The sequence below is a fragment of the Xiphophorus hellerii genome, chromosome 18 (assembly GCF_003331165.1).
Source record: "Xiphophorus hellerii strain 12219 chromosome 18, Xiphophorus_hellerii-4.1, whole genome shotgun sequence".
NCBI classification, from domain to species: Eukaryota; Metazoa; Chordata; class Actinopteri; order Cyprinodontiformes; family Poeciliidae; genus Xiphophorus; species Xiphophorus hellerii.
Window position 1 is genome coordinate 22,103,600 of NC_045689.1, and position 14,635 is coordinate 22,118,234.

At 35.8% G+C, this 14,635-nt stretch overlaps 1 protein-coding gene across 4 annotated transcripts in view; it reads right to left on the bottom strand.

Moving 5' to 3' along the window:
* grik4 (glutamate receptor, ionotropic, kainate 4) overlaps positions 1-14,635 on the bottom strand; it is a 354,044-nt gene that overhangs the window by 152,273 nt on the left and 187,136 nt on the right. For all 4 annotated transcript variants that reach the window (XM_032545493.1, XM_032545492.1, XM_032545494.1 and 1 more), the window contains exons 4-5: positions 8,489-8,653; positions 1,598-1,695 (exon numbers count right to left, since the gene is read on the bottom strand). In XM_032545493.1, the coding sequence (XP_032401384.1) occupies positions 1,598-1,695; positions 8,489-8,653 (263 nt within the window). The remainder of the gene's footprint in view (positions 1-1,597; positions 1,696-8,488; positions 8,654-14,635) is intronic.

A 14,635-nucleotide genomic window follows, 5' to 3' on the forward strand; every position in this document is an offset into this window, starting at 1 on the left:
CTTTGGTGGCCTTTATTTGAAAGTAGTTCGACAGGAAAGAGGGTAATGAGACAGGGGAAGACATGCGGCAAATGTTGCCAGGCCAGGAATTGAACCTGCGATCACCGCCACGAGGACTAAGGCCTCCACGTGAGTTGTGCTTTGCCCCTGCACTACCACAGCACCCCAGAGTCACAAGCATGTTAACCTACTCTATTCAGTATGTTAAAATTAGTGTATAAGTTAAATTAGCCAATTTGGTAATGTTAGCATAAATGCTGCCAGTAGAATGTGGGGTATAACTATTTCTTACATTGAGTTCCTCCATTCAGTGTGCTAACATGGCTATTAAGTAAACAAAATAGATAAAAGCTTATTTTAGGGAAAAGGCTACTGCTAATATGCACCGCACTGATTTTTACTTTGGCAAAAGTAAAACTCAGAAGTTTACTTCGTGGCACTTGGTTATCGGAAAACACGCTCATCTCTTAGCAACAGATTAACAACAAATAATGTTATTGTTCAAAAAACAAGATTTCTACGGAAGAGGATTAGGGCCACCGAGAAAAAAAAAAAAAAAAGAATTCTGAGTTTAAAGTCAGAATTTTGAGATTAAAGTCAGAAAATCAGAATTCTGAGATTAAAGTCAGAATGCTGACTTTAAAGTCAGGATTCTGAGGATTCAAAAGAGAAGTCATGAAGTCAGAATTCTGACTTTAATCTCAGATTAAAGTCTAATTAATCTAATTAATTGTGTCTAATTTCTGCTTAGACACAAGAAATTCACAGTTAAATTTACACTTGGTAAATTTTGCAAAAGTAAATGAATACATGAATTCACTGATTGTACCTCCACTCTATAGCTTAATATCAAATCTGAAAAAAGTCTGTCAGAGTAAAAGGCCTTTATGTTTAATAAGCATAAAGGCCTTTATGCTTATTAAACAAAGGCCTTTATGCTTGTTAAACATAAAGGCCGTTATGTTTAATGCTTCTTAAACATAAAGGAATTTATGTTTAATAAGCATAAAGGCCTTTATGTTTAAGTTTTAAAGCCTTTATGTTTAATGCTTCTTAAACATAAAGGAATTTATGTTTAATAAGCATAAAGGCCTTTATGTTTAAGTTTAAAAGCCACATATCTAACAATTGTTTTATTCTGTTCAGATAAGGAAACATGCCTTTTGTATCTTACAAATATATCAAAATAGCCCTTAGTTTTTATTTTGACAAAGCAGCAAACAGTTCCATACAGCTACTTTGTTCTCACTACATGTGATTTATTGGAATAAATAAACATCAAACAGAAGTAAAAACATAACTTCTCTTTACATAAGCAACGTCCTCTGGGGACCAAACTGCTCCAAGCTAATAAGAGGAACATCCTAACTGAAATGTCCAGCAGTACTTTGAAATAACTAAGACTAGAGTGGAAACTTATATCATTAAGTGTTTTACCATTTTACCAGCAGCTTGCATTTCATTCCTCCTCATTCTACCAGAAAAAAAACAAAAACCCCCCCGTATAACTGCTAATGAGCAGCTCTATTTTTCAAAGCTCTTATTTGTGGTCAAGCTGTGAGCCCGGGCTACAAGCCCGTAGGGTGCAGGGACTCACCTCTTTCTCTCCACATATATTGCTGATGATGGAGTTTGAAGCTGGACTGGCAGATGGGCCGAGGACTGCCACAACCCCTTTAGACATTATCTGGCACACTGAAAGGAAACAGAGACATATAGAGTAAGAATTTTAGAATTAGGTAGCAGGGAAATGTATCTAATAAAGCTTTTGGTCATATTTGAACAGATACCCATGGAAACTGTTACAACCTCTAAACAAACAGGTAGAGACAGGCTTTTTTTTCGAATGCCTAAAGGGAATTTCCTGCTGTATGAATATGGACAAATACATGTCCCCAGATCTTTGTCAATCCGTTGGAAGCTAATCTTATAGGAAGGATTGATATTAATGCGATATGTGCTCACATATGGAGACAGAAAACATAGAAACGGAAAGCGACACAGATCAACAGAGTGACAGACGCCAAGAAAGGCACAGAGACAGAAATAGCAATATCTGGAGGCTTAAAAGCTGAAATCTGGTATTTGAATATTTGCACATGAATGGAATAATATCCCCAAAAGTGGCACACATCTTGTCTTGTTCTCTGAATTCTACATTTACAAGGACTGATTTAAAGGCTTTACCTTTGGGGTTGAAAACATATCTTTTGACAGAAACATTTTAGTGAAAATGAGTTTTACTCCTCTCTTGTGTACACATGCTTTCATCTTTCAAACTGGAACACAGAATGGTGTTTCTTGTCATCTTATAATCCCTGCTTTATAATTAAAACACTGCTGACTGTGGTGTGGAGCTGGGGGAAAGCACAGAACTGTGCCGCTCTTGTGTGTGCAAGGTGTGTGTAAGTCCTGGTAGTTTTGTGTTGATTACTGGGGCAAAAGAGAAGCAATTATCAGTCATGTGTGTGAAAGTGGGTAAACTTCTTCAGGGGTGAAGAGACAGAGAATCAAATTATTAATAATTGTTCTTTCAGTCACCCGTGGGAACTACAGCATGACACATGACTTAACTGCTCCAGAACAACATGCATATGTATGATCCTCCTCCCTTGGCATGCACACATAAAAGTATCTGCACCTGTCTGTGCAGCTTTATTGAAACATAGAGTGGATTGATTTGGCTGCAGGTCAAGATGCTGCTATTTGTTTTGAAATTATGACTAACTGTACAAACTGGCTCTTGTACTTTTGTTGTATACAACTGATTTAAAAGTTTTTAAAAAAAGACTCCTCTGGTAAAATAAATAATGTCATCGACATGTCAAAATATTTAATATCAAAATAAAATATTGCTTTAACACAGATGTTTTAAAGCATAACACCAGAAAGTATATATACTGTACATACAGTATATATACTCTACACACACATATATACAGTATATATATATACCGCTTATAGAATTATATATAGGGTATTGGTGAATTGAATATTTCTAACATCTATTTTTCATACTTTTTTAATCCTGCTATTATTTATGGGATCAATTTGACCTCAAAGATAAGGTAATCTGCAGCAAACCAAAAGTGCAATAACCAAATCCAACAAGAATGCCATACACAAATATGTGCCATCTTTGTATTTATTGTGTAAGATGTGACCTGCATCCTCAGCAGGACTTTGGAAATTATAGTTTGCATTGTTAGGATGGAGTTTGGCCCCCATGAGAACTCCTGGTTGCAACAAGGTTGATGTCAATGCAACATTCAGCTCAGAAAGGTTATAGTTTAATCAATACAGAGCAGCAAAAAGTTTAGCTTTATGCATTGATTCAGCTCACTTGGAACACCATCTAGGCAATGGCTTAGACCAGGGGTGGGCAACTCCAGGCCTCGAGGGCCGGTCTCCTGCAACTTTTAGAGCATCTCTACTTCAACACACCTGAGTCAAATAATGAGGTCATTAGCAGGACTCTGGAGAACTTGACTGCACTTAGGAGGTGATTCAGCTATTGGATTCAAGTGTGTTGGACCAGGGAGACATCTAAGAGTTGCAGGACACCGGCCCTCGAGGACCAGGATTGCCCACCCCTGGCTTAGACACAGTATTTATGATCTGTGTGGAATCTATCCCATCTCTCTCACAAGTAAACACAATGTTATGAAAAATTAGCAAAAACATTTTGTCTGTGAAAGTTATCACCATTGATTTCTAGGACTAAAATTTGGATATTTTTGTTTTTTGTAAAAAAAAAAAAAAAAGAGAATTTTTATTATGTGAAACTCAATGTTTTTGTTAAAAATGTAGCTTAACATCAACGGTTTTTGTTCATCGATTTAAACCACTGCATTCCAGTGTTGCAAACGCTTTCTCGGCCACAAGTGTATAAAATTCAACACAAAGTCATGCAGACTGCAGCTACAAATGCTTGTGAAAGACGGGTTCATTCTCAGGTGCTCGATGTAATCCATTATGGTACCATGACTGGGTGACATCTGTACAGGAAGTCTAGTTGTGATGTTACTAAATAGTTCACAGTCAACTGGTTTGAAACAAAGTGGAGGTGACTGGCATCATGAGGATGTCAGTCGCAAAGTGGACTGTGTAAATCACAGAGCAGGGTCAGCAGATAATGAAATACATAGTGTGCAGAGCGCCATAAATTTCAACAGACTTAATAGCTACAGATCTCCACACTTCATGTGGTCTTCAGATTAACTCAAGAACAGTGTAATATGACCTTCAATCAAGTGCAACATCTAAGTGGTTTAAAACATGCTGCCACTGGAGATTAGAGCAGTGTAGACATTTTCTCCAGAGTGACTAATTATGTCTCTCTGTCTGACAATCAAATGAACAAAGTTGTGTTTGGCAGTTTCCAGGCAAAAGGCAACTGCCCAACTACTGTATATTGTTTGCTGGACATCCAGTCATGAAGGACGGAACATCGGAGGCTGCTATGAAACTATGACTCAACAATACACTGTATTAACCTTGGTTACAGCAGCAGGAGGAGAAGGGGTTTCAAGAAGGAAACTCTGATGTGACAGACATCCTTAGAATCCCACACCTAAGCCAAAAAATTTTTATTCTGACATGCTAACTGGGAGGGTGACATTGAGAAGTCCGCTCCATGTCCAAGGAGCTAAGGCTCTAGAAATACTCCTTACTGTTAGTGCATCCAGGACCTAAAGGGGCAAACTACGACCCTGGTTTATTTAGAATTCTGCAAAAGGAACCTTGTAGTTACAGGTTCGCGGAGAGTGCCATCAACAAGTAACACCGGCTGCCACCCCACAGAGGGAGAAGAAATAGCAGCCAATTATCGTCCCACAGCTAAGACACACAACTTCACCAAGTCTGGCCGCCTGCAGACAGAACACCGCTGAGGAAGTGCAAACCAGAGCTAAGCTGATCAGACTCACCAGACCCAACAACATTGCTGGAAAATGAATGTTTTTATTAATCTTATGTAATTCTGTAATTTTCTGAGACACTGAGCTTTGAATTTTTATTATCTATAAACAAACATCGCAATTTAAATATTTTACTCCTTTTTTCTATGAATCTATAAGTTTCACTTTCTGAAATGAATGACAAAACAATGCTTTTTTTATTATATTGAACATTTTAGAGCTGTGGGTATAATGTCAAAGGTCACAAATGCACTTTCGTTAGTGATTCTAGTTAGGTTATTTCTTTGTTTAGTCCTTCTAGTTATTCTAGCTCTACGTTCCTTAGTTCTTACTATTGTTAGATCAGCCTTGTTTCTGTTTAGGTTTGTTTTTGTTTTCCCTCATGTCTTTTCTCTTCTAGTGTATCAGGTTTTCTATAGTCTTAGTGTTTCTTTAGTATTAGAAGTATTTTCAGCTCCCTGGTGTTTCATCCCTTTTGTATTCCCCAGTATTCCCCAGTGCCACCTTCTCCCTGACCCTCAGCTAGTTCCTGTGCCAACTACTCACACCTGCAATCAGTTATCTCATCTAGCTAGTTCCATCTCCTCCATTGTTTCATTTGCTACCTCCCAGTATTTAAGCTCCTCTATCTCAGTCCATGGACATGACAGTCCATCTCTTCACTACCCTCCCTGGATTACCTGTTGTTCCCTTTTGTCGCCAGTTTACTTTGTGTTTTTGGATTTTCTTGTACCCTGGCTTATTGGATTTTTGTAAGTTGATTTTCTTCATTAAAACATCCACAACATTCTACGTCTACTGCCTGCTGCGATTGGGTCCCCTTCTACACACATCAAAACACTTCTGAAAGAATGTTTTTTTTAAAAAAAGTGCAATGAACACACTCCTTATCTTTGTGAAAAGTCTTTCTGGAACAGTCTAATGTGATATGGGAGTAAAGGGTAGCTGACATGATTAAACCCAATTTAATCAAGACGATGACATCACTCCAGTACCTATGTGTGTGAAGAGACTCCACCAAATACGTTTTGGTAATATAATCTAAATTTGCATTGATGAGAACCTGAGGAGTAATACAACGGAGAGTATTTATAACCAAATATGTTGTCTTACTCTAATCTTGTTTAGGCTTCATCTCACAATTTTTCTAAAGATATTATTTTGATTACTTGAAAAATGTGTTTGATAAACTTTTTATTTTAAACTGAATATGATAAAATATGTACAATATTAGAAGCACTCCTAAGTGTATCTGTTTATTTGTGCGATGAAGCAAAGCATGCAGTGGTTCTTGCTTGATATTTCCATCTACAATAACTGTGGCCACTGATCCAACCCTAATCCAATTCCTGGCCCTAATCACACACACAAAGGATTTGTACTATAACAATATCTAGGCTACACACAGGAACAGATGCTGCCATACACACAGAAAAACAGGAACATTTAGGCTTGTTAGTCTTTATTCAGACAGAAAACATAAAAGTTTTCTGCTGCTCTAGTAAGTGAATCTGTGTTTCTATGGAAGCAGCTCCACTGAATCTTTCATGTTTGCTCCACCATTTCACACTGAAAATCAATTTCTATGCCTTTTGTTGCAGCTGTTAAGAAAATTTGCCGTTTTCTAATTATACATACTGTGCAGAATTTATTTTTTGAGTGTTTTCAATAAAAATTCAAAAAGGTCAAACAATAAAACTTGAGGTTTGAGGAAACCATTTTCCAGTTATCAGATATGACAAGTAAAAAGAATCACTTAAAACATTTGGTGAGTGTAAATGTTCTCTCATTTGGTTTTATAATTTTCATGGCAATCTTGCTTAAAATAATTGTGCTGTTGATTCAACTTTCACTTTACAGTCCTGTCCCAGAATTTCAGTCAAATCTTATGAAGATGCTGGTTTCCTACATGCTCCAAAAGTAGCTTTGCTCAACAAAATGGATATCTGCAATTGTTGAAATTTACTTTATTTAATCAGAGTTGCATCATGAATAGGTTGTTTTAATAAAATATAAATCCATTTGTGTGACTTTGAATCCTTTTTATTATTTGTATGGTTTTGCAAGTCTCAACATTTTCACAATACTTTGTTTTTTTCCCCGAATACAGAATTGTTTGTTCTTAATATCTACTAAGTGTTGCACAAAAAGAACTTGAATTCATTTATTTAATGTTTTTTTGGAGATAAGTACACTCTCTTCTTACTTATATCCTAACTATATTGTTTCACAATTAACTATTTTGATGCAGAAAACATGCAAAATAAACAACTAAAACTTTACAGTTGCCAATAAATGAGAAAACACAGACTTTAAATTTGTACAACATGCCTTAATTTCAATTTCTATATCTTTGCTCAAAATGCAGTCTAATTAGATTACCTTTACTAGAGGTGAGAACATGAAGTGGGTGGTGAAAAGATGTCAAAGTACTTTAAAGTACATTTAGTTATAGCTTTTAGCTTTATTTTGCTACTTTTCTGGAGCAGTTGGTGACTGGATGCAGCACATTTCACATTGATCACCCTCTCTTTCTTTTCTCAGATTTGACAGAACAAAGAACACATTAGGAGTGCTGTGAAATATTTGCCACTTACAAATTTACTGAGTTTCTTTATTTGTCAAAGTTAAATGTTTCAGATCATCAAACAAATTTTAATGTCAAAGATAACTTTAGGAAATCAAAATACCATTCTCAGATGTAGATTTCATAAAAAAGCAATTTTTTAAAGCTTTTTGTACTTACTGCCAGGGCTGGAAATTCAAAAGAAAAATTTAATAGAACATCTCTGAAAAAAAAAGAAGATTGAAAGACCTCAAAAAGATTCCCTTGATCTAACAAAATTCAAGAACAGATGAGAAGCAGTCAGTGATATCTATCAATTTGAGAAGGAAAGTTACGAAACAAATTGTGAAGCTTTGGGATTTGAGGAAACCACAGTGATACCTGATTATGCACAAATAGAGAGAACATAGAACAGAGGCAAATTTCCAAGGAATTGCTCACATATTGAAGTTACTCCAGAAGAACATCAATGACTCATCAATAACAAAAGAAAAAAGAATATATAAAACTTATGGAATAAACTAACATAGCATTTAGCAGTGTGATACTTAGGGGATGGAAGCATGTATTTGTATCAGAAAATACTGAAAGGGAATATTCAGCCACCTCTTGGATTATACAGCAGGATAAGTCTATCTTTGAGTGGGTCAAAAGAAAAGCAAATTAAGGGTTTTGGAGTGGCCTAGTCAGTCGAAACTTAAATCCTTTTTGTGATGCAGGGCATTCTTGTTTGAAAACCCTGCAATGTGGTTAAAAAAATTTGCAAAGAACAGTGGACCAAAATTCATATCACATATACAGTAAAGGATGTATTTGTGTAATTATTCAGGTCATTTTAGATTAAAATTTGTCTGAAAATCCCAAACATTTAAGTGTGACAAAAAAAGAACAGTAAATATCTAAGGGAACAAATACTATTTCATAGCACTATAAACAAGAACGACAAAACACTACATACATGAAGACATGTTTTATGTTTACTGCACTGATCAAAGACACTTACTTGTCTCCCCCATCTCATATTCACTGTCTCTTAGCAATTCAAAGATGTCCACCTCCAGCTTGCCTGTTGTAGAGCGGTTGCTGCTCCTGTTGATGTTATTTTTGGCCAGCGTGATGGCTAAACGCTCTCCCCTGCTGCACTCCATAGGATCATCAAGAATGGCAGCTGACAAGAACAAAGTAAAAGACAACAAGTAAGAATTGAAAGATATATTCTCTACACTTATACTACAAATCAGATTTTTTTTATTGACTTGAAGGAGTGTGACCTGCCTCACCAGGTGCTCCAGTGGTGCACAGATGTATCAAGCTGGGAACTTTGACATGTTAATTTTGATTTATTAGTTACGTAGATCTTAACGTGTTTACATTTTTTAACACAATTATTCACTTTTTCTTTATTCCCCAAACAAAAGTCCCGAGTCGGAACCTTTGCATTGTATTTCTGGTACGCCTGTGAGTCTGATGCACAAGCGGCATCCGCAAACACCACCAATAGATGATAAAGGCACTTTTCTTGGCCAATCAAGTCTTTGTTTAAAAAAAACAAACAAAAAAAACGATCTGATGGGATGCTGGAAACAACTATTGTGTGCAAGTTTGTAAAAATGAGTTAACCTATTTCTGAAGCTATTCCATCTCAATGCAAAACATGTTGCAGCAAGCAGAGAAGTCACCAACGCAAATGCTGACGTCTACAGTCCACATTTCTAAAGAAGTATTTTTTCAAAGAAATTATATTAGTAATCAAAGGTTCCTGAAACACTTGAAAACTGAATGGCACTTGGCACCAATCTGATAGTTGAATAACCTAAATACCAGATTAAAAACAATCTTTGTTGTGGAGCCCATATGTCTCTTTATTCAATAATTCAACAGCAAAAAGGGATCTTAAATTGAAATGTTGCTTATTTTGTCAACATATGGTTTTTCATTAAAATCCAATTAATTGTGACTCATTTTCCTACATGGAATAATAATTTGTGTCATTGAAAATCTTACAAAAGTATTTCATAAAAAGCATGCTCAGTAATAAGATGGAAGCTACAAATGCACTATCAATCAGTCTTATTAGGAGAATACTGTTTTAAAAACTGTCTGCACGCTAGTCACCTGTGCAGACAGCTTAACTTAACTACCAGTACTAATATCATATTGCCACTTTCTTATGTTATATTATTCTGTTAGCAGTGAGAGAAAAAAAAAAGTTTTTTTGTTGCATGTTGCACATCTTTATTCAAGGTTATCATATGGTAAGAATTTCAAACCAAGTCCAGTTTCTACATTACAACCTGAGTGTTTTAACATTTTTAAAAACACGATGTAGGTAATAATTTTGTTTGCTGCCCTTAGAATCTGCAGCTGTTTAATGCTTTCATGAAATTAGCATCAGTAGCTTGCAGAGTGAGTCTACAACTAAATTAAATCAGTTTACCACTGCAACATAAAACTGAGATCAGGAAAAGTGTTACTCTCACATTTGATTTATTTTCCTTCTGGGTGCAATATTTACTGTACTGTAAAACTGCAATCAGGATAACTAGTTCGTCTCTTGTGTTGGGCTCTTCTAAGCAAGTTATAGAGAGATTATTTGTACTTTGTGCTCTATATATGTGAATAAGTATATATGAATAAGATCGCATAGGGCATTAAAAAGCTAAGGTGATATTTTTGCATGCATGCATGCTGTGATATTTTAATCACGTCATGAATGTATTCACTGACCTTTGACAGTACAGATATTGAACTGGTGGTTAAACATTCATAGCAAACATCCGCCGTGTTCTGGGTTGTTAAGCTTGGGAAGAACCTGAATAACATATGCTTTCATCATTTAAAATGAATTGTCTCATGGTTTTCACTGTGTGTCTGACCCAGAATAAGATTTTTTATGACCTGTGCTGGATCAGTACTTATAAGAGCCCTAACCAGATTTCAATGTTCCCTAAACAAATGTAAAAATAGATCAACTTAAAGATGTCAGGACAACCACTTCCTCAGGAGGTAATAACAGATAACTGCTTGAACGCCAAGACCTCAGCCAAGTAAATAATAAAAACAACATCAAAGCAGCAGCAGATGAGTATCTGTCCTATTTGTTGTACAAAATTCCATGCTTGAACACAGCTGGATTTAAAGAATGTCATTAGGATGCTTGGTAGGCAAGAGGCACGTTTAACATGTGATGTTAAAAAATGTGAATAAGGTGTGTTGGAGCACAGACTTCCTAGAGACGCAGGAATGATCTAGTGATTAGTGGTATACAATACTGTGCTAAAACTATTCATTCGCCCTTACAAATCATTGAATTCTGGTGAACCAATCATTTCAGACATTATCTTCAGTAGGACTTTGCATTGACTTCCTTTCATTTGCCGTTCATTCCTATAGTCTACTTGACCTTTACCTTACACCTTAGTCCTAAACATAACCCAAAAACAGCTCTTATTCTTATGGGGCCTGGGTGTTGGGCCCCATAAGGAGCAGTCAGTCCCCACAGTGTAGAATTCGTTAGGAAAATGGTCCTTACACTGTATCAAAGACCAGGCTGCACACACAAACCAAGCTCTCTCTAAAATCTAGCAACATTACCTTCTGTATTTACACAACAGTCATTTGCTTTTTTCCAGTAAAAAAAGTATCTGGCTCTGCAAACTTTATTAGCAATCTGTGGTGAAAGTTGTTTTTCTGACATGCTGTCCCTCTGGAGCATGTCTAGGAAATCTTGTCTGTAGTGAAAGTGAGAAAAGAGCTAAAAACGTGGTTGGAGAGCAAACAGATATAGAACCGTACACATTGCTTCCCTACAGATTTGGTGAGGAGCTTCGGATTGCAATTTACACAGACAATTTGTATTGTTCTTTTCTGGCATCTTTAGAAATTTGTTTTGCAATCATCCCAGAATGAATTTTTTTAAACCATCGAAGTAGCTGACAAGGATTTCTAAATAGCAAATGTTGCATTAAAATTTGCTCCAGGTATATAAAAAGCTGTTGGCCAGCTTACATGACTAAAAAAAAGATAAATCTTGAAAAAAAGGGGAACTTTTAAATTGTTCACTTCTTCATTACTGTAGAATTTGATTCTTAAATCAAATTTCTTTCTACCTGAGGGAGTAGATGAGGTTTTTCAAGAAAGTTCTGTGGAGAGGTTATTGGTAATTAGTAGGGGGTTAAAATTCATCCTTTTTATTTTCTTAAATTAATAGCGGGTTTCCACCTACATGGTTTTGGCACTTAGACCAGGGGTGTCAAACTCATTTTGGTTTAGGGGCCGCATACAGCTTAATCTGATCTCAAGGGGGCCACACAAGTAAACTCATTGCAAGATTAAATAGAACTAGTAAAAGTGCACTTGTTGATCTTTATATTAAACAAATTTCACTTTTACAAAATATATTATGAAAAGCTCAGAGTTTTTAAGAAAAGCATGTGCAATTTCAACATTACTTTTACATTTATTTAAGTGCATTATGCATAAGAACTAATCACAGTGATTGTACAATGTTGCAAAACATTTATTCACAGGTTTTGGAACTTAAAAACACTGTCCTGCATGACATAATACATCAAACAGATAAAAATTAATAAATGATTTAAAATCAATTTTCCACATATGGGAATCATTTTGAACAAATTGTCTGGCTTCACGCATTTGAAATGTCAGCTGCTTTAAACAAATATTTGATTAAGTACATTTGTCACCTTTCTTGTTGATGCATAAAATGTATGGAAAAACTTACATACATAACATCTATTGCATGCATGAGAAATATTTTAATCAACAAAACTCTTTTGTTGTAAATCTGTTACTGACTAGCACTAACTTTAACAGAATTAATTCAGCAAATATTCAAAGCTGTAATTTTTAATAGTGCAACGTTGACAGTAACATTCCATAGGATTTAGTTTTACTCAGTATTTGCCCCTCAAACTTGGCATCTTTTAGCCTGGACAAGTACACCATCCGTTAAAGTGCTTGTATTTTTCGCCATGCTGAGTTTCATAGTGGCGCCGAATATTGTATTCCTTAAGCACCGAAACCTGCTGCAGGCACACAGGTTTTCCATTCACCTCCGTGAACAAATAAAAAATCCATTTTTCTTGAAAAATCCGACACTCTGTGTCTACCTTTCTCTTTTTGGACAAAGACATTTCGTTGATGAGGTTGCCAGGAAAAAAGTAAAAAGCTGGTAAAGCAATAGAATCGGAGCCGTTTACAGGACCTGAAGCTCAGTGCTGCCATCTGCTGTTAGTTCCGATGCAGTGTTGCATCATGTTGTCCACTCTGAATAAAACACAGCGCCCCTCGTGGATAATATAGGAATTGCAGATTTTAAATTAAACGAAGTACATGTTTTTTCAATAATCATTGTTGAATAATGATAATGCATTTAGCCACCGGGCCGGACTAAATCGTTCGGCGGGCCGGTTCCGGCCCGCGGGCCGTACGTTTGACACCCCTGACTTAGACTATCTAACTTAAAGCAACACAAACTACTCTGTTGACTAAAATCAGTTGAAAATATAGCCTGATAAATTTGCTGAGGCCATTCTAAATGACTGCATAGCCAGTCAGAGGACAAATGTTCATGAAGAAATGTGTTTTAGGGCTTCTTTTGGCAGGAGGAGAGAAACTCATGCAGTATTTGATGGATAATTTTTATTTTATGGCTAATTGGTTTATGGATACAGCTTTGGAATTTACATTCTTGGATTTACAGCTCTAAGACATTACATTTTATGATATGGTTTTAAAAAAAAGACATTTACAAGTTTGAAACTTCCTTGACCTTCTGTTTTCTACACCATCAGTTTTTATACTTCTCTGAATTGGGACCAATGGTTTTTGTGATCTAGGAATATAAATGCCTCAAGTATTTCTGGAGAAGGCTAGCAAAGAGTAAAAACAGACTCTACTGAACCGTCTACTGTTTTCTCTTTTAGCTCAATGTCTGACACACTCTTTCAGCAAATGGCAACTTTAGTAAATGTTTTACCAGATCTTTTACAAATTAGTTCCAGCTAATGTGCTGTAAATACTTTGATGGACTTTGTCCTTAAACAGTTAGAGAAGGTTGGGGTGTCAAATATTTGTTGCCTGATTCAAAATATGTTTTTCTAAAACATCACAATGTGATTAAATCGTTATGCAATAACATTAATACTTATTGTCTCATTCAAGGAACACTAGGACAAGAGATTTCCAATAAAAGTTTGACCTTTCAAAGTCTCCTTTTTAATCTATTTAAAGAAGTGGTCTTGTCTGTAGTGTTTACAGCAATCACATTTAGATTTTTTTCAATACATTCTTTTATCCAGAACTTTTTTTTCATGCTTTCATGCATTGAGATTTTGTTCTATTTAAGTTATGTTCAAGACTAGGGTAAATAAAGTTCCCTTATTTTACAATTAGAGACCTATCCTAACTTTTTCTTTGAATTACTGTAAATAAATTGCTTCATTAACCTCAAGTCACGAAAGCATATAAGAACTCAGTATGTAGTTTAGATATGGGTCAAGTGAGGCCTACACTAAAATGCCTTGTCAGCCATTTAGCAATCCTGGGGTCTTTTATTTTGCTATGTCTGGGAAAATATGCAAAAAATGGCAAACTTTTGGATGTTCAGAAAGAATTGTTACCAGGTGTGTTTTCTTCGTTCTTCCCTGCCACATTCATGTATTTACAGATCACAAAAACACACAAACGCATATAAAGGAGGTAGGCATGGGTGATACCTGTACAGATCTCTACAATTCAGTGTCCCAATACATACAGATAAGTGTTACAGTCCATGTTAACGCCCACCCTAAAGTTAAGTTTATTGATATTATTAGAGTATGCCAAGCAAGAAAATAAATATGATGACATGAAATATCCTAGTTGAGTGGAGGTCTGTAAACAACTGAACATTTCAGCATGAAATCAGCAACAGTGTAATTGCATTTGAGAAAGTTTTCAGTTTTATCCTTTATTTTTACCTCCCAGTTTATTATATTGTACCACTTATGCTTATTGTTGATGGATATTAAGAAAAATACACTTGGCTAAACTGCTTCAGTTGTGATGACTGCACAGAGTTAATTGGCTTATATGCAAACAATTTCATCACAAAACCTTTTATTTCTGGCTTTAACTAACTGAGGGA